Source organism: Cygnus atratus, chromosome 10 (genome assembly GCF_013377495.2).
Source record: "Cygnus atratus isolate AKBS03 ecotype Queensland, Australia chromosome 10, CAtr_DNAZoo_HiC_assembly, whole genome shotgun sequence".
Lineage (NCBI taxonomy): Eukaryota > Metazoa > Chordata > Aves > Anseriformes > Anatidae > Cygnus > Cygnus atratus.
This window is the reverse complement of record NC_066371.1, coordinates 17,039,215-17,063,056: the sequence shown is the minus strand read 5'-3', so window position 1 is coordinate 17,063,056 and position 23,842 is coordinate 17,039,215. Positions and strand designations below refer to the sequence as shown.

General features: G+C 35.9%; 1 protein-coding gene across 2 annotated transcripts in view; it reads right to left on the bottom strand.

The window, feature by feature from the left end:
* Positions 1–23,842, bottom strand: part of ATP2B2 (ATPase plasma membrane Ca2+ transporting 2) — a 412,675-nt gene that overhangs the window by 57,179 nt on the left and 331,654 nt on the right. For both annotated transcript variants that reach the window (XM_050712691.1, XM_050712690.1), the window contains exons 11-14: positions 22,750–22,791; positions 20,841–21,005; positions 18,363–18,577; positions 16,420–16,662 (exon numbers count right to left, since the gene is read on the bottom strand). In XM_050712691.1, coding sequence (XP_050568648.1) covers positions 16,420–16,662; positions 18,363–18,577; positions 20,841–21,005; positions 22,750–22,791 — 665 coding nt within the window. The remainder of the gene's footprint in view (positions 1–16,419; positions 16,663–18,362; positions 18,578–20,840; positions 21,006–22,749; positions 22,792–23,842) is intronic.

Below are 23,842 nucleotides of genomic sequence, written 5' to 3'. Positions count from 1 at the left end.
AGCTCTGTTTCTTGTGAAACAGGACACCAAATAAGCCACCTCCACTTGTCACTATTCACTTTAGGCACCAGCAGTCACCATCATAAGCCTATCAAAATCAAAGCAACATAGTCCAAATCCTGACTGACAGGTGCTGATTTGGTAGCCAGTCTGACACACATTCAAGATCTAGACAACCTAAAACAAAAGCACTTGAAACATGTTTCAGCACTCTCAAGAGAGATCAAATCTGAAGACTAAAATTAGAAATGTAAACAACAGCATTGTTTAATAACAAAGTTGTGCATTTGTAAGTTGTTGTGTAATACTTGTGGGTAGTAAGGCTGCCTTTTCACTGAAGTAGCTTCCGTATGTCCTCTTAATTACTACATGCTGAACACAGTCAGCAGTCTCACATCACTTAGACCTCTGTGCTACAGTAAAATCGTAGTTTCAAAGTATATCTATATATTGCATGTCTAGCCTAAGTCAGGACCCTAACTTGCTGCCAGTTCAAAATCTTAAAGCCATAAGATAATCTCCACATCCCTCACAGTTAGAGATCAACCAGGACATCCTGCTGAGCTCAGTTACGCTGTCTGAGCAAGAAACAAGTAGCAAAGAAGCAGTTTAAAAGAGTCTCTTGTGACTGATCAGACATGAGCTGCACCCTTTAGCTGACATGAAGCAGGCTGCTCAGACGAGTGACAGCAATGCTGCTTGGCACTGCTGCCCAGCACGGACCCCAATCCTGTTATTTAGCAACCATTAAACTAAAAGATCTGCTCAAAATTCCTAGCAAATTGGTTACAGGAATTTTTGACTCATTACTGTACAGGGAGTAAGAAACAATATATTTCTACAATAGCTTCCTATATCAGATTAATATCGTAAGTATTCAACATCTTTGCCTATTCTCTGAAGGCAGACCTGGAAACAATATAAAAATTTAATTATTGCAATACTCTGGTATCGTGTAATTTGCATTGCTAGCATTTGTGATGGATATAGGTTATTCAAAGAAAACATTATATAAATCCTGCATATTTTAACATCTCTTGTAATCTCAAATAATAGCAACGCAATCATTGTATAAAAAGGGGCCAGCTGTAATTATGCAATGTAGCAGCATGACAATTCCTATCAGCACGGCAAAGTAAGGGAGTGCAGCAGTGATGTGGCTCAGTGCATATGGACTCATGCTTGTTTCAGCTCACATAACAGGAACAAGGAAAAAATGATCCTATCCATAAACTCCCGCAAGAGTGATTATGAAAGGTGAAATCATGCATGAAGAACAGACTGAAAGGCTGGTGTGACAGCCTCTTTACTCCCTTTCTGATTGACTGTTACCCATTTTAACATGCAAAGTGAGCTAATAGTTTGCCCTTAATTTTAATAGCAAATAATTAAATTGCTCTTTTAGTTTGAAGGACAAATTTATGTTTGATTCACTTGAATTAAATATATATATATATATATATATATATATATATATATGGCCAAAAAATACTTCAGCAAGTATGAAAATTCTTTCCTCTTCTCACTAGTTAAATGCAAAAGACTGATAGGTCAGTCCTGTACACATTTTTCACAGAATTGCAAAATACTTGAGGCTGGAAGGCACCAGTCTCTCTTTCGGGAGACCATCTAGTCCAGTGCCATTTCCAAAGCAGGTTCAACAAGAACAGGTTGCTCAGGGCTATGTCCAGTCTGGTTTTGAATGTCTCCAAGGACAGAGACTCCATAAAATCTCTAGCCAACTTGTTGCATAGTTTAACCACCCTGACTTATTTATTTATTTTTCTTTCTTTCACAGGGCACCACTGAGAAGAGTCTGACTGCATTTTCTTTACTCCTTCCCATAGGGAATTAAACACATTGATCAGGTTCCCCCTGAGCCTTCTCTCCTCCAGGCTGGCCAGCCCCAGCTCCCTGAGCCTCCCACTGGCCAAGACTGAAGATGCTCCAGTCTCTTCATCATCTCTGTGGCCCTTCACTGGACTCACCCCGGGAAGTCCATGTCTCTCCTGTACCAGGAGCCCAGCACTGGGCACAGCAACCCAGATGTGTCTCAGCACTGCCGAGCAGAGGGGAAGGATCAGCTCCCTCGCCGTGCTGGCAGCACGCTGGCTGATGCAGCCCAGGAGGCTGTTGGCCTTCTTTGCTCCAAGGACGTGTTTCTGTCTCCCAGTCAACTTTGTGTCCACCAGGAGCCTCTCAGCCCTGCAGCGGGCTTTTCCTCCCCCAGAGCAGAATTCTGCACTTCCCTCTGCTGGGCTTCCTGAGGTTCCTTCTAGCTCAGTGCTCCAACCCATCAAGGTCCCTCTGACAGGCAGCACATCCGTTTGGTGTCACCAACCACTCCTCCCTCATTTGTATCATCTGCAGACTCGTGGGGGGAGCACTTGGCCCCATTATCCAGATCACTGATAATGCTAAACGTTATTGCCCCCACCTCATGGATCCACCTCATGGATCACTGGGATGCACCACTAGAAATCTGCCTCCAGCTGGACTTTGTGATCACAATTCCCTGAGACCAGCAGTTTGGCCAGGTTTAAATCCACTTCACTGTCCACTCTTCTATTGTGTATTTTTTCAGTTTGTTAATTCACTCTCAAAGACAGAGGATGGAAGTTAAAAATATAAACAGAACATTTATATTGTCTCCACATAAATGTTGAGACATACAAAATGTTGACACATGAGCAATTTGTAGTACTTATATGAATATATTACTCCTAGGTACAAAGATCTTGTTAGCATTAATTAGAAGAAACTTGTTCTATTTCCTTCAGCTTCACAATCAGAGAAATACTAAGTGGGGTACCTACAGTAGAAGCAACATTCAAAGTAGTTAATAAAGCTATATTTAACTACATTTATCTCTGTAATTAATTCAGCTGGGCCCAGAACAAGGCTTTTGTTTGTTTGTTTAAAATTATGTAAATATTAACTGATAACTTTTTGAAAGTAATAATACCTTTTCACAGAGTCCTACACATATATATCACAGTTCATTAGTGACCCTGTAATCAAAAGATGTGCTGTATGAGTTATTTCTTTTCATCTCCTAATACATTTTAGTACTCCAATTTAAACTTTTTCATTTTGTGATAGATATTGTACCTGTTCAAGGTGTCAACAATTAAAATATGAAGTTGAATATAGTCTAATTTAAAAAATAATAATAACTTACAAAAAGCTCTGAATTCAAAACCACAGCAATTCACAGCTGAATTTAAATAGAGGCACATTTATACACCCCATTACAGCACAAAGAATGAACTCTTAATAATCATGAATGACACCACAGAATAATAATGCACTTATGATTAGGACATTCCAGCCTCAGTGTTTCCAGATTAAACTGAGTTTTATACACACACAGTTTTTCTTCGTGTTTTCCCCAGAACAGTTTTGATGTATTTATAATACTGTAAGATCTTACTTGTCTGTACGAAGGGACTTTCCTACTGTTATTGATCAAACCCATGCACACCTTCCATTATAACCTATCATCATTGCATTACAATTTGACACTCAAATTTTGAAAATAATACATTCCATTTCCAAATCTGAAACAGTGAAAATCTCCACTTTTGTCCTTTTGCACAGTCCCATTCACAGGGAACTAGCAATTGTTAGATTTATACTAGTGCCATTCCAGCTTTAATTGCAACAAGAACTGTTGACGAGTAACCTATATAATCAAAATAATTAGACAAAACAATTGTTATTAACTTACTTTAATTAACAACCAATTTACTTTAAATATAGTCTAAGTACAAGGTTTCAATTAATGCTAGCTATAAAGATGCAAGAGTATGTTTCTCCCCTGTTAAGAATATCTTTAGAACACAGACCTGAGTGACAAATGTGCCATTTCTAAGGCAAACTCACCGTAATTAAGAACGGATTAACAGATTTCATAACTCTCTGATAATTTGTTCCATGCATTTGGGAAAAGTTTGTTACATTTTCATGAACCACAAATAAGTTGAACATTTTTCTTCAAGTGCAAAAGAGAAATTGCACTTAATTGCAGAATTGTAATTGGTACCTCCATAATGACAACCAAACATCTGCTACCTAGATCTATAAAACTAAGGATTTACTGCATGCTGATATTAGACTGGTTTCATAAATTGCATGAATGGTTGCAGACAGAAAACAGAGACAGGAGACAAACTACATAATGCTGAGTTGATCAGATAGTGAAAATTTAGTTTCAAGGAAGGTTCTGCAGCTTAAACATTTTGTTTCCAAATCAGAAAAATGACTAGGGATTTGTATGTTTTTGCTAACATGATTAGAAATGATGCATCTCTTTTAAGGCTGAAACCTCATCTTTCATGTTTGAGGAAGGAGCAATACACTCTCTTCAGTTGTTGCAATGAACTAACTAGCAACCGTCTATTTGGAAAACATCTTTTGAGTTATTCTGATAAATGCTATCAACAGTGTGTTTCCTAGCATTACAAAACTTTCACCCAGGTTGCACATGAAAACCTTTCTCAATGTTTCTGAGTATGACATCAACAAAATTTCAGTTAGTCTTCCTCCCTTTAAATTAACTTATAAACTCTTTATCAAGTTGCAGACATTAAGTCATTGTTTTAGGTAATGAATTGGGGGGGGGAACAGTGCCATCCAACAGTGCTAGAGGGCTGTGATGATGATCATACTGTACATGAATTTCTTCATTACATCAAACAACAGAAAATTCTTGGCCTTTATATATGAACATCAAAAGCTTGAATTTCAACAACATAAATAGCAGTATTTACACATTGCTGTTCTGTGCATGCAGTCTTCACCTGCACAAAACTTACCAACACTTTGAATTTTCTACATATGCCTTTTCAATTTATCTCAGATAGGAAAACTGATTTTCAAAAGACCAAACCAAAGCAAAAAATCAGTCTTAATACTCACTGAGTTTCTGGTTGCAGCACTATTAAAACAATTTGTATAGTTTATGGAGCCAAATTTAGTAAGTGTAAAGCAAATCTAGGCACATGAAACATAAGAGGAGATTTTTTTTCACTTGACTTACGCTACCGATTATAGCCCATCATAATTATAGATCTTCTCTGTCAATAGGACTCATTTCCAGAGTGAGGAAAAGGATTCTTCAAGCATCCATTTCTAAATAAGTCTAAAAAGATTAGCAACAGCTACTTTGTTTATCATACAAAATGTACTCGTCCTCTTTAAATCTAAACTAGCATGTATCCAATGAAATTATTTTTAAATTGGTTTTGGTTAGTTAGAGGTTGTTTTTTGTTAAGCAAATGCATGAATTCAACTGAATGTAATAGAATATAATACATTATAGCAATGCTTATCTAATATTTTCACTGGTGTCTGGTTTGTTTGTTTTTTTTGTTTTGTTGTTTGTGTGTTTTTTTTTCATGATTGATGCGGTAATGTTTGATATACTTTATAAATTCAGTCTCTCTCCTCTTCAGGACACCAAGAATAATACTTTTGCTGGAACAGCAGACTGCATGACGGCAGCCAATTTTCATCTGATTATTCATTCAAAAAGAAACAGTAAGGGAATGATGGAGAGGTCGAACATCTTGTCCTTCTTTATAAGAAAACTGTCTAACAAAAGCTTGTTTCTCACCTTTTAGAAATAGAACTGGGATATACAACCCCTAGCAAACCAGCACTGAACACAGTCAATCCTTCTCCTTTGTAGTGAAGGGAAGTGTAAAGTAACTTAATTCTCTGCTCACTTGAATAAAAAGTAGAAACCACAGAAAAATAACAATGAATGGAACATTTTAACACACTCAATATTTTCATCCAGTATTATGAACACCAAGCTACATCTACTGCCCAACACTCACTCGTGATTTCAGATAGATTTAATGTCCTGGTGTGTCCATAAAGACTTGCCAGCAGTGCATTCTTTTGCTATGCACGTTTGCACTTACACGAGACAGGTTAGCAGTAGTACTTATTAAAAACATCCTGAATTTTTACAAACTTCCTTCTAGAAGCTTAATTTTTCCATGCAAGATGTCTGCCAAGAGAGGTCTGTCATTCCTTCAGTGATGCTAGGGAACAATATAGTTCTGACTACGTTAACATACCCCTGGCAACCTTTCCTTTGAAAACCTTCAGAGTTTCTTCTGCCAGACTCTGGCTGGGAAAATGACTGTATGTAACAAATGCCTTCTGTCCACCAAAGTCACAGGCCTTTGAGAGGCAGTGCCCCATGCAGTTTGCTCACAACATGTGGCTACAATTCTTCAGAATCCCCTCCATTCTAGAGATTTTTCAGGTTTATTTGGCACCTCTAACTAACAGAAAGGTCATAATTTTTGGACACCTTCCCACACTCACTTGTAACTAATACAAAAATATGACTGGAATGCAGGAGGGCCAAGACCTTCACACCCAAGAAGAGAAAACTGGAAGTTGAAAGAAAAATCAGGAATGGGGGCTATCTGCGAAAGAAAGCAGGAATGAGAATTTGAAGCATAGTTTTTTATTTACTGAGTATTCAATACCAGCTTTCTAGGACTCACTGTGACTCAAATAAAAAGAAAAAAAATGTTTTGGTGACGTGAACAGAAATAGAAAAAAATGTAAGCGCAATTTCATTCCAGAAGAGCAATGCCAAGTCAATTTAAAGTCTTTTTCATGCATACAAAGTAACTCCTGCACATCCATTGCTCTGAAACTAGCAAGTTGTTATTTTATCACATACTGTATTGCTGATCTGTTGTTCTTCAGTCATTGCATCATTTTTTTGTTTGATTGTTTGTTTTTCCAAAGGAAAATGACATCCCTTTGGAGTTTTCTGAGAATAAAAATAAAACATACTACAAACTGCATAGTATATATTATATGATTATATTACATATACACCAAAGAGAATTAACACCATATTTCATTAAACAACATTATGAGGTTATTCATCCTCTGTGTTCTGTTTTTTTAATAAGTCTTTTTGAGTATTTTTGCTTGGTTATAAAACCAATACCATTTATATAGAGGTGGTATTAAATTATCATGTGAAATTATTGGCTTTCTATTCTTGATAAAGAGCATAAAGAAAATCTAAATTAAAACAGATTACAGAATATTAAAGTAAGCTATTTCACAGAATCAAGATTTGCCTCAAGTAAGTGTTTTATACCCACTTATGTAAAAACAAAAGCTCCCATCAAGAAAACATGCTCCCTGATAATATCTCATACAAAGTGTTAACACTGAATTCTAACCAGCATATGAATCAGCTCCAAAGTGTGATGACTGTCTCCGTAAGGTATCGTAGGCATAAAAAGAAGTATGCATTAAAATCATTCACTGTGCCAACACATTTTATTACATAAAAATAAAAATAAAAAACTGGGGTCTAAAAATTATCAGACAACTATGAGTAGTATTTATATATCTAGATGAAAACACCATGGAATACCATGCAGGAAAGGTGACTTCTAAAGCCTGCTTGCATCTACAGGTATGTTTGGAAATAACTGGCATTTATCCCTGCAAGTGAATCATCCTGCACTGGTTCATGGAGTGAAAAAAAGAACATGAAAGTAACACAAATAACATAAAAGAAAATCCTATGCAAAAAAACAGGGAAAACATTGTATCACAGCAAATTAAAAAAAAAAAAATACTAATTTACCCATTTTCATGCAAGCAAGCAGAAAAAAAAAAAAAAAGCTAACATTCTGGTAACAAAAAGCTTCCAAGTGACTGTCAGTCCTGTTTATAATCTTGCAGTGACTAATTATTCCAACAGGAATAAACGGAATCTGCAGTTACCAAATTGTGAAGGCAAAGGCCAGCATGAGTAAGGTTTTATATATCTGTTTTCTCTAGCATGAAGAAAGAAAATAAAAGAAAATAATTTGTCTTTTAGCTATTATTAGGGAGGACAGTCACACCTTTCTTTGGCAGAAAAAGAGATACGGAACAAAGGAAAAGACTGACCATACTGTGGGGAAACCTGCCTTGCCTCTGACAACCTGGCCACAAATGAAAATAAGCATCCTTCCAGAGAGTTCAACAATGTCAACAGCAGATTTACAGGATGACCCTGCTCTGATCTCTGCTCCCTAATCCTTCTTTGCTTAGGTAAATCCATCCCACAGACAAGTGCCAAGGAGCTTTCCATGCAGCTGATGCCATTCTAACCCCTCATACACAACTCCCCAAAAATGAGGCTTTATTATAAAATGCTTTCAGCTAGCAAGACAAAGTGCTTGCATCCTGACAGCGGAAAGTGCATGATGGATATAACAACATGTCCTACGCTTTACACAGTCCAGTAGTCTTTTCTAAACACAGTTATTTCAGTTATTAACTCAGTAGCTAATTTAGTGAGAAAAGTTATATTTGTACCTCTTATTATATAAAACTTCAATAGCCAGTGATGTGTGAATATCACTACTCTTTGCTAATTGCCATTCCTAGAAGCAGAGACAATTAACTGCATATCTATTATCTTTAATAATTATTATTTACACAGTAAATGATATGCATGCTATACGTTTTTTTTTTTGTTTTGTTTTTCTGCCTAAATTATCTGAGAAAATGCTTATCAATCACTTTAAGAAAAAGCTTTAAAGACAATGTGGTTGGGGATTGTGTGTGTGTGTGATGGTTGTCTTGCTTATATATAAAAAGATACTTTGCTTGCATTGTCTGGTCCCATCTACAATATATCTGCTCAATACTTAAAGGGGTCTTATAAAAAGGACGGACTCTTTACTCGAGTAGATAATGATAGGACAAAGGGGAATGGTCTTAAACTAAAAGAGGACAGATTTAGATTAGAGGTTAGGAGGAAATTATTCACTCAGAGGGTGGTGAGGCACTGAACAGAGAAGCTGTGGATGCCTCATCCCTGGAGGTGTTCAAGGCCAGGTTGGACTGGGCCCTGGATAACCTGGTTTGGTGAGTGGCATCACTGCCCATGGCAGGAAGTTGGAACTGGATGGTCTTTAACCAAGCCGTTCTATGACTCCATGATTATTACAGCCATTTAACATTTTGCCAAAAAAAATCTGAAGAAATAAATTTACCTATAAGATAAAAATTATACCTATGAAGTAAAAACTCTTAAAAATCACTGTAGAAATCAATGCAATCAAATTTTAATCAAATCAAATCAGTTTTTAGAAAAGAATTCACAGGGCACTTCATTTGCAAAATAGGTGGAATGGGAAGGTTTGGGTAGAGCTAGAAAAAAGTTTTCATAGTCTAAGCAACTGGTCTGCAGTATGTAGAGAAAAAGCCCCCAAAAAAGCTATCTCAGAAGTGACTTTGTGTAACACTATTTCTGTTTTCCATGTCATTAGTCAAATTGGCATTAACCTTTTAATTTTAAATGGCTCAAACGCACCATTTAGCTAGAGTCAGAAATGCTCAAGAGAATATTTTAATGCCATCACCTGAGCACTCAAAAGCATGAGAATTAACAATTTCCACAAATTTCTGTTACCAGGACAACATGCTGAAAGAAGCCAATGAATGTTTTACTGCACCACCCTCACATTACTTACTGACTGCTTAGGAATTACTGACCTAAATCCAGCCCTACTGAGATGGATTCTGCCACCCTGAAGCATGCTAAAAAAAAATGTCATTTTTCCCAGATTTTCTGCAAAGCAGATTTACCTATGTGCTTCTTATATCACAGATTTAGCGGGTTTTTGTACACCTACGACTGCAGAACGCAAACGGTAAAACCTGGAGCAGGGCCCCAGGAGTTCATACAAACCCACTTGTTCTTTCTCAGACAGTGAAGAACTACAAGCTTTGAAGTCCCACAGCAGTTCAATTTGCCAGCTGAGGATTCTCCCCTCAGCCTGTTTTTCTGTGCATTTTCTGGATAGCTTTTAAGCATACATGAGGTAGAGGATTTTGTCATTCCCAATGTATTCCGCAGGAACAGTGCAGGAAGAGGATTCATGCCCGTTCCTCTTTCTTGCCTGCTGCAAAGCCAGACGACACTAGCACCAAAGCAGTCCAGTGCCATGATATGGGCTATGTTGCAAAAATGCATTCCAAATGTTTCTCACAGTTTACTAATTTCCAGACTCTTTATGTAAGGATAAAACCTTCCACAGATATTGAACAAAATGGGTGCCAAAACCTTCCACAGACCTATCCTCATGCAAAATGGCTGCCCAAAATGGCGGCGCTGCCTCCACCCCCTAACTCAATCTTAAACCAAGATACTGGAATCTTGACACATTATCTAAAGGTGGAATGTATTTTTGAGCATTGCCAAAGGAAACAAAGCTGAGGCCAGAAAACCATTAAGGATGGCCTCTGCTCAGATTGACACAAAAATTAACTCAAATCCCTCCATTCCAAAAATACTCGTGTAAACCTCCCTGTGGACAACCCTTATAATTGTATGTGGAGAAACTGATGCAGTAAGACAGGGATGGCCATACAGCCGAAGGGACTGCTGTTTGTGCGTGATATGTGCAAGTGCCGCTGCTGCCGTGCTCTTCCCATGGCCTAACCACCTCTCTTCCTTACCACCAGTTTTACCGTCCCCACCCACAGTGTGCCCTCACTGTGCCCTCATTGTGACATTCTGGAGTTCTCGTTCCTTCTCCCACTGCCACTCCTTCCCCAGAGCTGACCTGCTTTCGTACAGGTAACCCAGCCCTGACTAACAACAGATGAATGACTGATCTTTTCTCAGACTTATTCAAGTCAGCAGCTGCAGCTGCCAGTTTTGTTTGCTGCTTAACGTTAATGGTATGTATCTACAGAGGGAAGAAAATAGAATTTAGGCCAGGCCATTTACTCAACCTAACTTTTTTTTTCCCCCTAACCACTTCTGTCCCCATTTCTTTTCTCTCTGTTGTTTGTTTTAAAGTATTTTAATTTGGAACACTATTAGCATTTTAACTTCCTTGGTTAAAACAAGACCCAACCTGAACCTTCATGTCAATTAAAACCAAATGGTAATTTCATTTGTATTTTAACATGAGAAACAAGGGCTTGTGAAGAGATTTTAGGAAGACCATAAGTAAATGTATCTTTCCAATTTCAACTACCAAAATAATTTAAAAAGTTGTTTGAATGATAAAAGTTATTTTCTCATGGTTCTCCTCTGAATAAAGAGAATTCTAGTGACATCCAACAGCAGTTTCATTTAGCGTGATTGCCCTTGGCAAACAGCTGCAATAAAATATGGGATCTTTTGCTGTAGCCTCAGGAAATATAAATTCCAAGGATTTTCTGCTGATAGGTATAGCATTATATGATTCGGGGGTTTTGAGTCTGGCGTAAGAAATGAAACACAATCTTTAATTGTTAGGGTCTTCTATTCTATTTTGAAAACAAGAGTTCATATAAATACACACACGTATGTATATGCAGAGATAAAAGGTCTGTGCTCTGTGAGACAAGAATTAGAGAGCTGCAAGCAACTACCATTGAAAAGATATTTCCATCCTCTTTTCACTCACGGATAACTTTCTAAATTAATCTGGGGAAACGTATGGAAAAATCCATAAACTAACCTACCACTTATGAAGTTCTTTTATTAATTCAGTAACAAACTTCCAAATTATCCACATTCCTGAACACAACTTTAAATCTTCTGGGAAGGTCTTACTATATTGAAAGTGATGGAATTATGAAAGGTAAAAGGAAATGACTGTGAATTTCTGTTGGCTAAATAGTACGTGTATATAAATTATTACTGAGAACATTTTTCCACTAATTAAAAAAAAAAAAGACAAGATGAAGTATTTGATAAATGAAATCCAAAGACTTTAAATTTGATGGTTTTAAAAAACAATTCTATAAAAGAGAAGTAAATTTTGTACTTTATACACCTCTTTTAAGACTATTTCTGAGCGGAAACTAAAGTCTCCCAACAACCTGGATAGCTGTACTACTTTTGGATGCAAATATATTCCTCACGAATAAAACAAACCGTTCCCCTGGCTACTACATCCACATTCTCAATACCCATGATATATTTTCATTTATTCCTGTAAGGTACTATTGTGCTTTTAAAACCTTATTTTATTTGTGCACTTTTAAAACCTTATTTTCAGTTACTTTTACCATTTCACTTCTGTAGAAGCCATTTCTTTTTATGGTTCTCATACTACCTGTTCCTCCCTCCACCCCTCTTCTCCAAGAAAGTATAAAGTGCATTCATTCCACTATTTCTGCATCAGACAATCAGTTAAAAGAACTATTTATCTTTAACTAAAAAATTCTGTGCCAAAACCTCTTGAACTGCTTTCAGTATAATGACATTAGAAATTTAGTTCCACTTTTTTAATACGATCTTTCATTATATATGCATGAAAAAGTAGTTACAGAAAGCAATAAGATGAATTAACACCTTTCTCTTTTTCCCAGTAAATCTTAATGGCTGAGTCTATGCTGCAGCTCCATCCCACAGCTATGCTGCACATACCCCTACAGCTATCCCACTCCCTCAGCATCGCTCTCCCCCAGCCAAATCCCCTTCTCAGGGCAGCTTGTGGGGAGCTCCTGTTGCTCCCTGCTGGGAGTATTTGGGACCCTCAAACTCATCAGCACAGTCCTGTGAGTAGAGGTCTGTCTGAGTGCACAGTGAAGCTCCTCATCTGGAGCTAGGGTAGGAATGTAACTGGAGTTTGGGTGCGGGCAACAACCTGGGTATCTTCACTATCTCCTTAGAGAGATGTTAATGTAACAAGCAGGTGGGTTTGTGCTATACCATAAACATGAAACATATCGTTTTCTCTGTTCTGACTGCAATAAAACTGTCTTTTTTTTTTTCTCTCTTTATTTCTTTATTCACCCTTTTTGTTCTAACCAATAGAGACCTTTTTGTCCAATAGGTTGTACCAGGTCATATTCATTACTTGAATGACATTTATCCATGTGTAAACTACCATATGTTTACTTCATTTCATAAGTTGGCAGAAGCTGTGGAAAGCAGTAAATGTTTTGCACTTTTCTGTGACGTATCCATCTTTTTCCTTCAAGAGTCCCAGCTAAAGGATGTCAATACATTGTGCTAAATACTGTGCAAATGCAGTAAATGATGCTTCAGATCTTCAGAACCGAAAACAGCCTTCCTAATACTGATCCAGCTATCCACCTAAGCACAAGTAGTTTTTTTGCTCCCTAGACACATAATAAGTACCTAATGAAATGCCTGTGTTAGATCACAGTAACTGTTTCAGCTGAGTTTTTCCACTGGTACTGAAAATCACTCAACTTAATGCTAATTGTGATCTCTTTTTAATAAGAACATACTATACCCATCCAGAGAGCATGTCATCTTTGCCCTCTGACAGCTTTCAGGAAATTAAAAGAATAAATACTTTTATAATTCAAATGGAATTTATGTAAGCAAGAGCTCGAAAGAGTTCAAATCACTGGTTTTAGTATTTGGACTCCATTTCATTACTGCTCCATGATATTTGAGATCAATGCACCTGCTCCAAGTGCAATCTAAGCATTCCCAAAATGCAAATTTTGTTTTCAGAGTAAGACGTGCTTTACAGTCCTTATCACAGCTTACATGCAAAAATGTATGAAGTGCAGTTTTTACTTCCATGGGGAGGGGGTGGGGAAGCTATATAAAACATTAATACTGGGTGAAAAAAAAAGACTTTCTGGAGAGCAGCTTCACATAAACAGCATAACAGCAGCACTAAAGTTGCTCTGAGGCTAACAGAATGCAAAAGCAGCTCACACAATAACTTAATCCTTGGAAAGCATTAAAAAGAACTATATATAATGATGCTATTGTTTAGTTAGAATAATTTGTGTTTGATCTCAGGGAAATTCACATCTTTTATTACAAGCAGTGATATTATTTTCTTTTTATATTTTTATCAACGATTCAATTGCCCCTTAATCAAACGATAATGCAAGAGGGAACATTTCTCATTCAGCACAGTATCTTGACTAATTTTATGGCCCCATATGCGATTACTCTGAACAGAAGTTCATGCAATGTGCAATTTACAGTGTACACGTAACTATATAATAGAGTATGTAAAATTCAGTCTTTGTGACATAGCACTCATATGCCCTTTGGGTTTGAGCTGATATTCACAATTTGATTTAACATGCCCTAAGAATGAGCGTATAAGCATGCATTCAGTATTAGCAGTTAGAAAAGTAATTCTGCACACTTCATCCTGGAAAAAACATTCCTTATTTTTTTTTATATTTATGATTTTTAATGAATAAGGGCTTTGGAGCAACACATTTTATCTTAAACTTTAGCTTAAGCTTGCTATAGCAATAACTCCTCTGATACTGGAGTATTCTCACAGGGTCCATACTGCAAGGCTTGACCTTACAATGCTGTTATAAGAGCTAAAAAATCCCCACTAATTTTATACAGATGAGTTCAAGTAGTCATCTGATATGCATCCAAACAATGGTGATTTCCAGAGAATTTCACCCATTTTTCAATTTTTAGAGAGTTGATTTCTGTGCAAAGCTGTAAAAGAACTGAAGTGGTGAAACACTGACTCCTTTTAATAGGCACATACCATTAACTTTAGTGAGAAGCATTGAGTCTTAGCTATGGGGAAAGTAAAAAACAACACCACTATGTTGAGACCACAATGAAATTTTAAAACTACGATTGACGAGAAAATTTTCTGTCAAATGAAACTATTACCACAAGAGAAAGAGAGGACATTAAACATATATCACAGATGCATCCATTTGGAAAGTGGTCGAATGTCTTACCACATCTTGCTCAGAAAGTTAAACTTCTGAGATTCAGAGAGCCTGAACTCGTATGGAAGTTGAACAAAAACACCTCATTACTGTGTTTGATCTCAAGAATTCAAAACAAGCAGCAGCAAAACACAAAACAACTGAAGCGCAGATGATGCTGAGTCTTACTCTCCCAGTTGTACCTGACTACCAGCCAACCTGCCTGTTCTGTGCCACATCATCTCTCAGAAATGAGTAAAATTCTGCCAATGTTGGTAACATTTTACCAAAGCACTCCCAACACTGAACTCCACAGTGACAGCTAGGACTGATGCTGGTGACTAGCATTACCACTGCAGCAATTATACAAGCACAAATGCACATATCTGCCTATTTCCCTTCATTCCTATCTGTCTGTATTACCTTGTCTTAACTCCAGTCTGTGTACTGATGCTGAGTTTGGTCCAATTTCACTTCCTACAGAAGGAAGTACCCAGATGTACTGGGGCTGTAATTATATTAAAATATATGGGTATGTTCCTCTCTCCAACAATCAAATTACAAAAACATGCATTTACTCAGCAACAGAAAAATATTCTTACTAATTTTTAAATATGCAAATTAGATTTCAAAAAGCCACTGCCATAAAATATCCACCCAGCATTTACACGGAACCTTCCAAAATAGGAAGGCCCATCTTTCATTTCATCAACCCTGCTAACCTGGACAGACCATAGGAAAAAGAAGAATGAGATCCAGGATTCAGCTGGGAACAGGCACTGTTAGTTGGATCCTCACAGCTGAAACGTGTAGCTCCAGGGTATCTGAATTTAAAGTCAAAAGGGGTAGATCAAACCTCATTTGACTACAGCTACTTCTCCTTGCAGTGCAAGAAAAGAGGTGCTCTCACATTGCTGGATGATTTCAGCTGCAAGGTGTCAACAAACATGGTCTGTCTGAGCTGTTGGAGCCATCGTGTCCACTGCCAGTGTAAGAAGTAGGTCAAGCTGTCTTGGGGCTGGTTCTCCTCACATTTCCCTTTCCAGAGCTTTCAGTGAGAACTGAAGGGGGGCGCATCATGACACAGATGACTGAAGGGTGCTGAAGTTGTAGCCTCACTTCAGATACTAGCCCTAGTTAAACAGTTTGTCCTCAGGAGCATTCATTTCAAAGCACCTTTGCCACAAACACACTTCACACGTTTGCTTAAGTTATCTCTAAAAATTCTTATTCCAAATGTTGATTGTTACTAACATCCAGTTAGCATTACTAACTGCATTAACTTCGGTTAATTGTATTAACTTAACTGATTTAACCAATCTCATTTGTCTTATTGAAGAATTGAAGATTCTTATACACACACAAAAAAATTTTACACACATGAAGTCTCAATGAAAACTAGTTTTGTAAAGTTACCTGTATACAGATTAGACCAACCCAACCCAACAACAGCAGGAGTTTTTAAAATATATCATGGTCTTGTATATACAAGTACAATCCTATTCTCCAAAAAACAAAAACAAAATAAAAAAACACAAACAAACAACAACAAAAAGCACCCCCCCACACACACACACAAAAACACCCACACATAAGATAAATCATTTTTACAACTTGCTCTCATTTTGAGGACCTCAACAGTATTTAACAATTGATGATCAACAACAGGATGTTAAGGAATTAACAATGCTTAAAAAAATATAACTCCTGCTATGTTTCATTTTAGTGACAGAAAGCCCAGCTTACCAGAATTTTTGTAGTATAAGCACTGTTGATAGCAATGGCATTTACCAGCAATTCAAGGGTTTTGGCGGGTACAGAATCTGGGTCAGGGATCTCTTTGTAGTGGACATCACCGACATAGGCTTGGACGACTGTCATCCGGTTGGTTGTTAGTGTCCCTGTTTTGTCGGAGCAGATGGCTGTGGCATTACCCATAGTTTCACAAGCATCTAAGTGGCGGACCAGATTGTTATCCTTCATCATTTTCTGAGAGAAAGCAAAATAAAATACATTCAAGATTTGCTTTGACAAATTCTCAATCAGTTATACAAAGGACAAAAGCATATATTCAGTCTTGTTCATTAGCATGTAATGCTCAACCAGAACTTTAATTGGGTCCAGTAATAAAAGTCCTAGTTACAGACAACCAGTGATCATCTTGAAATAATTTTGCTTTTGATAAAATGACATAGTTCCATCTTTTCCACATATATATATATTTTATTTTATTCTAAGAAATAGGTAGAACAGAAAAAATTAGCTAAAGTACCTGAAGATAATAGGATTTTTTAAACAGAATCAGTATAGTAAATATTATAAAATTATGCAATTTTTTGTTTCCTTTTGTTTTTTTCTTTCAGCTTAACTCCTAAACATAAAGAATTAGTGTAATTAGAATTAAAGCTAAATATCAAGAGTAATTAGTAGTGTAAATTAAGTTACCTATTAGAACAAAATCTGTAACTTGTAACTGCACAGAATATGAATTGTTTGTGAGATATAATCCTCCAGACACATTCTTCTTTATTTTAACCTTGAGCGTCTAGTCAAATATTTCATCCTTCTTTTCAATACCGTGTCCAATGCCAGTACATTATTTTGCAGCACATAGAGCAACTACACATCTTGCAAACCAACCAAGCCAAACCACCGCAACAACCACCCCACCACCATTCCACAGTGCATATTTTTCACAAGACATACAGTCTTCCTGGAAGCAGATGTTATCCTTGTTTATATGTTTTCATTATTAAAGAATTCTGTGCCCAATCACCTGACCCTTAGTTTCAGAACAGTATCTTACACTTTCAGGGCACAGTATCACCAGTTGAAGACAAATGCATATTACAGTTTGATACTGCAAATACAGATACACATGGATGTGTTGTATCTACTGGGTGAAGGGCATAAGGAGAAGGGGAAATATTTTTAAAGCAGCTACAGTCTCTTCTAGAAAAATCACATTCTTGAGTATTTTTGTTAATGATATTTGCCTAAAAAATAAATCAAGCTATTTCTTTGTGATGTTTATGTTATTTTTTTACATCCTAAATGGAAATAAACTACAGAATTTTCATCGGAGATTCCTAGAATGTTTACATAAGGCCCATCTGAATAAATTGCTAAGGCAATCTGAGAAAACTCTTATACAGATACTGGAGTAATCCGCAAGTCCGGTATTTTAATCCTCTTTAATTTCCTAACCGAATCACTTACATTAACTACAAACATCTACAACCACATTTAAGAAAAACCTTGCTTTCTTTGAAAAAAATAAAAATAAAAAAATCCTGAGAACTTAAAATCCTTGTTAAAACTTTTTACTATTGTAAAAGCAAGTTTGAAGACAAAGTATATTAAAAGACTGGAGTATTCTCAAAGCAAACCCAGCTCAGTAAATACCTGGTAGCTATGTAAACTAAGCAGATATTTCTACTGTTTGAAATTCCTGCATTGTGTAGTTTTAAAGATGCATATTGGCATGTATACATGTTTTCATTTTTGTCATAAACACTTTCAATATAAAGCAAAGTAGTACTGTAAAGAAATGTCACTCTCATTAACATCTTAATGGCATTAATTTATAGTCCGACTTTAATCAAAGCTGATAAAAGCTGAAGAATAATGTACTAGCAAACTCAACAGAAAAGTATTTTTCTCCCATTATTATTTTTAATGCCTCTTACCTTTACTGAATAAGCCAGAGAAATAGTGACAGCAAGTGGAAGTCCCTCAGGAACAGCAACCACAAGTACAGTAACACCAATAATGAAGAATTTAACAAAATACTGAACGTAGACGGGAGTGCACTCAGGCAGCCACTGTTTCTTTTTGACCACAAAGGTGTCGATGGCAAAATAGAGTACCAAAATGATTACAGTGATGGCAGACATCACCAAACCTGAAAAATAAAAATAATCAATTACTATGAGGCAAAACCCAAACAATTAAAAACATGCAATTAGAAATTTATATTTGAGTTTCATATGAAATTAGTTTCTTACTCTACATGAGATTTTACATTACCACTAGTACCAATAATAGTAAATCATACAATGTAGAGGAAAACATTACTATAATATACGTTTACAACATAAACCGTTATTGTAATACAATTACAATGGCCATACATTCTAATGAGTAAAGAAAGACTCAATTCAGAACAGCTGGATGCTGCTGCACCATTTCTAAGCACCATCTCACTGCTGCCTTTAACACTTCCCAGTAAGTCTAGAGTCCTGATGATTAAGCCAAGTTTTTCAAGTTTAGTACGTTACTTTGCTAGTCTAAATATTCAAACAACATTTCCTCATCTTTCTTTTTAAAGAAGTTTATCTTGAGAGGCTTGAGAAAAGGAGTATCTTTTAGTTTATTTTGTTATGTAGAATATTTTAGACTGAGATATCCAGTCAAAAACAATAATATATAATTGTCCACAGTTATGTAATTGGTCTTCTGGAAAAAAAATGATTAATAATAGTGTTTCCAAGGTTTCCCTTTTCAAAGGGACATATGAAAACAGTGCATGTGTTTGTGAGGAGAGTCTCAAAAGAGTACAACACTGACAGTATATCATGTGAGAGTCTAATAAATATTTCACAGAATTCTAAGGAGATCCTGGGGACTATGTATGCTCTCTTGATGACACAGATATTGCTAAGATAGTATTTCTCCTGCACAATTATGTTCCTGGATTTAAGTGACAAATAAAAACCAGTTGCCATTAGAACATCTATTTTGCTTTGCTATGATTAGTGCTCTTTGGCTTTGAATAAGAAGCCAAGCCTGCATTTCAGAATATACTGATTTCTGTCTAATGAGATCATACAATAGAAGGAGGATTCTGTGAATTCCATGTCCTGACTGAGGTTAAAAATAAATAAATAAAAAGGTAAGGATAATAAAGGATGTTAAGGTTGACAGGAAACAGATAACTCAGGGAGACCACTAAATACCAGAGGATAAAGGAAAATCCATTAAAATATACAGGTAAATCTTTATGGCAATACAAGACATTTCCATAGATTGCCTAATGAAAAATAAAAAAAAAAAAAGTGAGGCCATAATTAATTTAATTCATATTACTTGTCACAGAATGGTTAGAAAGACCTGTACTGTTACTTTAAAAATGACATCTATATGCATTCCGAAACACCAGAGAGAGTAATAAGCAGAAAGCAATGTATAAAAATACTTAGTCTAGGAAGTTAATAATCATAAAAAATGAAGTGTTTTTATATCAATGCATACTGTTGTACGCCTAGCAAGAAAACAGAAAAGCTTGTGGAATATGAAAGTGGGCAAAGTATGAAATTGAATATTAAAAAGATGATAAGCGTAAATTCTTAGTCATGCATTGTTCAGGCAAAGAGACAGACGTGGCATCATGGGGTTCTGCAATCGGCTAAGTGTAATCAACTGAAAATAATTAGAAGGAACAGTAGGGGTAAAGATGAGATTGGTAAAGAAGTATAAAGGAGATTCAACAGAGGTGAGGAAGTTAGGATTCTGTTGTATGGCCACAGTCAGGGATCTGTAGAACTAAAGAGACCAAGATCTCTTTAATACTACTAGAAAAACAAAACAAAACAAAACAAAACAAAAAAACTAATGAACATTATGTCATTATGAAAGATCTTAACTTTCTACCTGCATGTTGGAGAAGAAGGGACTTTTAACAGTAGGGACCAGATGGTAGTGGATACAAGAGTCAACAGATACGTCATATTTGGATAGAAGGCATGAACATGGATATTAAGAGAGAACAGAACGATTTCAGAATCCATAGGGGGAAATATTGTGAGAGTGACATTTTGAGATGATATTAGAGATTCTGAAACTGTGTATTTAGAAGTTCTAAGGGAGGAGGAAATTAAATATCGCGTAATCACTGCACTTGGGAGTATCAAGTAAGCTACATTTCATTTTGATTAAAATATTCATTACATTCCAAGTTGCCCAAAGCTTTCTGTTTCTTGATGGTCAAAACCGAGTTTTTGAAGATACAAGATCTTCAGTACCACCTACTGTCCTCAGAACAATACTATGACAATCCATTTCTAAATATTGCAGTAATAAAGCACTACTCTTTTAAGAATACCTTGCTTAGAAACCCTTTGTTGTTACTATAACACACTGCTATTCAGACAATTATCTAGTCATACCTGCTTTGCCTATCTGGACTGCCAGCTTAGTCAGCTTTCCCTGAAGGACAGATTTTTCTTTCTTGTGCATGTTGGATTTCTTCTTGTCTTTGTCATCTCCTTCTCCCCCTTCTGCACTCTTCAGTGGCTGCATCTCCATGGCAGCAGCCCCGTCCTGCTGCTTGGCTAATAATGCAGAACAAAACTGTTACTCCAAAACTGTTCTCCATTCTTCTTCTCTTAGTGTTGATACTTACTGAATACCCCCAGCAACACCCCTTGTTGGGGCTGATGATTGGAACTATGCACAGAATTACCCTTTGCTCCCACAGCAGACAGATGCCCACACGAGGACCCAGCGGGGTTCCGCAGGGGCACAAATGTACAAGTGTACCCATGAGCACTTCACAAACATGGGAATAAGTAACACACCATTTGTTGAGTACCAGGAAAACCATTACTTTTGGTTTTGTTTGTTTATAGCCAATGATATTCTGTGTTATACACATATATATCACTTAATGTGTTGCAAAACACTTGGCAAGTAACAGTACATCAGTACTGCAGGATTTCCTAGAATAGCAGATCTCAAACATTTTAGCAAGTTGACTATCTATAATTCACTAAATTTTGGTATGCCTCACAGATTACAATGCACTCTTATAATCTTACTTTTAACGACAATGTTTTAAAAGCAGTGTGGTTCCATGGACACTCCACAAACAGACCTGCTTGACTGCATAGGCACCTCTGTAACCTGTGGACCACACTTTGTGAATCGATATTCTAGAGTAATACCAGACTTAAAAGGTTTCCTTAGCATTCAGTGTTCAAGTAGCTTGACCATCAGGTCAGATAGCAAAACCATCATAATTATCCCATTTAAAAAATAAAAATAAAAAATTACAGGCTAAAGCATACATTCCTGAAAGAATGCTAATGCTAAAGGAAACTTTTAGTATCAAAAAGCAAGAGTTTTTTTTTAAATTAAAAAAAAAAAATCCAATTTATATATGTGTATGTGTCAGTTTTGTATAGAAAGGAGACAAAAGTAAATTAAACAGAATGAGATGAAACAGATCTGCTCAGCTTTGACATTCCTGATCAGTTTTTACAAAATCATGCTTATCTGACCTGGAAATCTAATTGTTTTGTTTAACTTTAAAATGTATTCATTTAGTATAATTTTATTTAATGGTTCTGTACCACTAACAACTGAGTTTATCTATTTCTGATCTACCACCTTTGCAAAGTTTAGAATTATCTGAAAAGAAGAGAAAATTATAGTTTAATTTACTTACTTGCTATAATCTAAAGAAATCATGATATCTGGTGTCTCTTATTTAACAAAACACGGAAACATAACTTTTCTTCAGAGGAAGCAAAATATTTATTTCTATTTCTTCCTGAGATTGCACATTAACGAAGGAACACCTAATATTCTTAATCTGCCTTTTATTTATCATTATAGCACACTTCTACATTGCTAAATAACCTGAGGCATTAAAGTTTCCTTTTGTTATTTTTTTAACCTTCTCCCTGCAATTAAAAATATGCTTATACAATATCATTAAACACCAAAGGTGACCAAACATATCAAAAAGAGGGTTGGAAATTCACTAATGATACATAGCATACAAAACTTGCACAAGAAAAATGAATCCAAATGAGCTTCATGACGTGACAGCGTCTTTTAAAAACATCTTATTAGAAATAATGATCTTTTCCTATCCTAAATATCTGATACATCAAAATTCTATGAATTACAATTCTACAATTTCTTTGGTAGGATCTTTTTTCAACATTGTTTGAATAGGGCCATTTTTACATATATGCACAAATCACAAACTCTCATTTTATTTTTTAACAGAATCTACCTGCATATGCTAAACATAAAATCCACAACCTGCTTAATAGGAAAGAAGATTACCTTTGTTCTGGCTGTTCTCCATATTCCCATCCTGCATTTTGCCTATATGATGAAAAATTTCAACAGACAACAGACAGTAAACAATCTTCACCCAAGACAGAACATGAAAATGGAATTTAAATAAAAAAGGCAGACAAAAGTAATGAGCATGTTACAGATACTTATTGATGATCAGTAGCCCTTGTTATTATGTGTTTATTAGAAGCATAGACAACTTAGCTGGACACATTCAAGTAACTGCAGTCAAGTTCAATGTCGTAACATAAAATACTAAATATCATTACATTTTTTTGAGCAAATTGCAGAAGTTATGAGGCTGATACTAATAAAGAGAATCTACTAGAAAGTAGAATTTTAATAATAAACATGAAGTGAACTTTCAGATATCTAGTATTTAATAAAACCACAGTTATAACCTGGCACACGGTAGTATAGAGCATGACCTCCTTAATGTATGCCAGAATTAAATATTTTAGTAAATTAAGAAAAAATATAAAAATAAGTGTTAATAAATATAAATAAATAAAACTGTAAAATGACATCTTCCTTACTTATATTATTTAGCAAGTTACTCCTCTAAATATGAGTGCCAGGTGGTCATCCTATATTCAGATTTATCCTAAAGAGAGATGTCAAATGCATCTGTAATTTGCAATTTAATATTTCAGCTACATTTAGTCTTACCATACCTAAATCATTATTTGTATTCTTTAAAACTGACAATATACCATTTGAAAGTGTATGTTCAATTAAAATGGTAAAAATACCAGTTAGAGCATACAAAACTCTGGTATAACTAGTAAATGATATCAAGTGTATTCAAAATTTCTTGGTGGGATAACTTGTGAAACTGTCACAGTGATAAATTAATCTCTTGGAATAGACTATTTGAATTTTGTAAATATTATATTCCAAATGGATGACATCCTCTTCTTGTAGTTAGCTATAAAGCCCAATAGCAAAATAACACTAAGGAAAATTAATAGTTAGAATTTCTTCACAGGACTTTTGACACACTATAGTAAGAAAAGTATCATTAGAGTTTGTTAACAAAAATTACAGCAGGTAAGTCCTGCTCTTCAGACTTCCTATG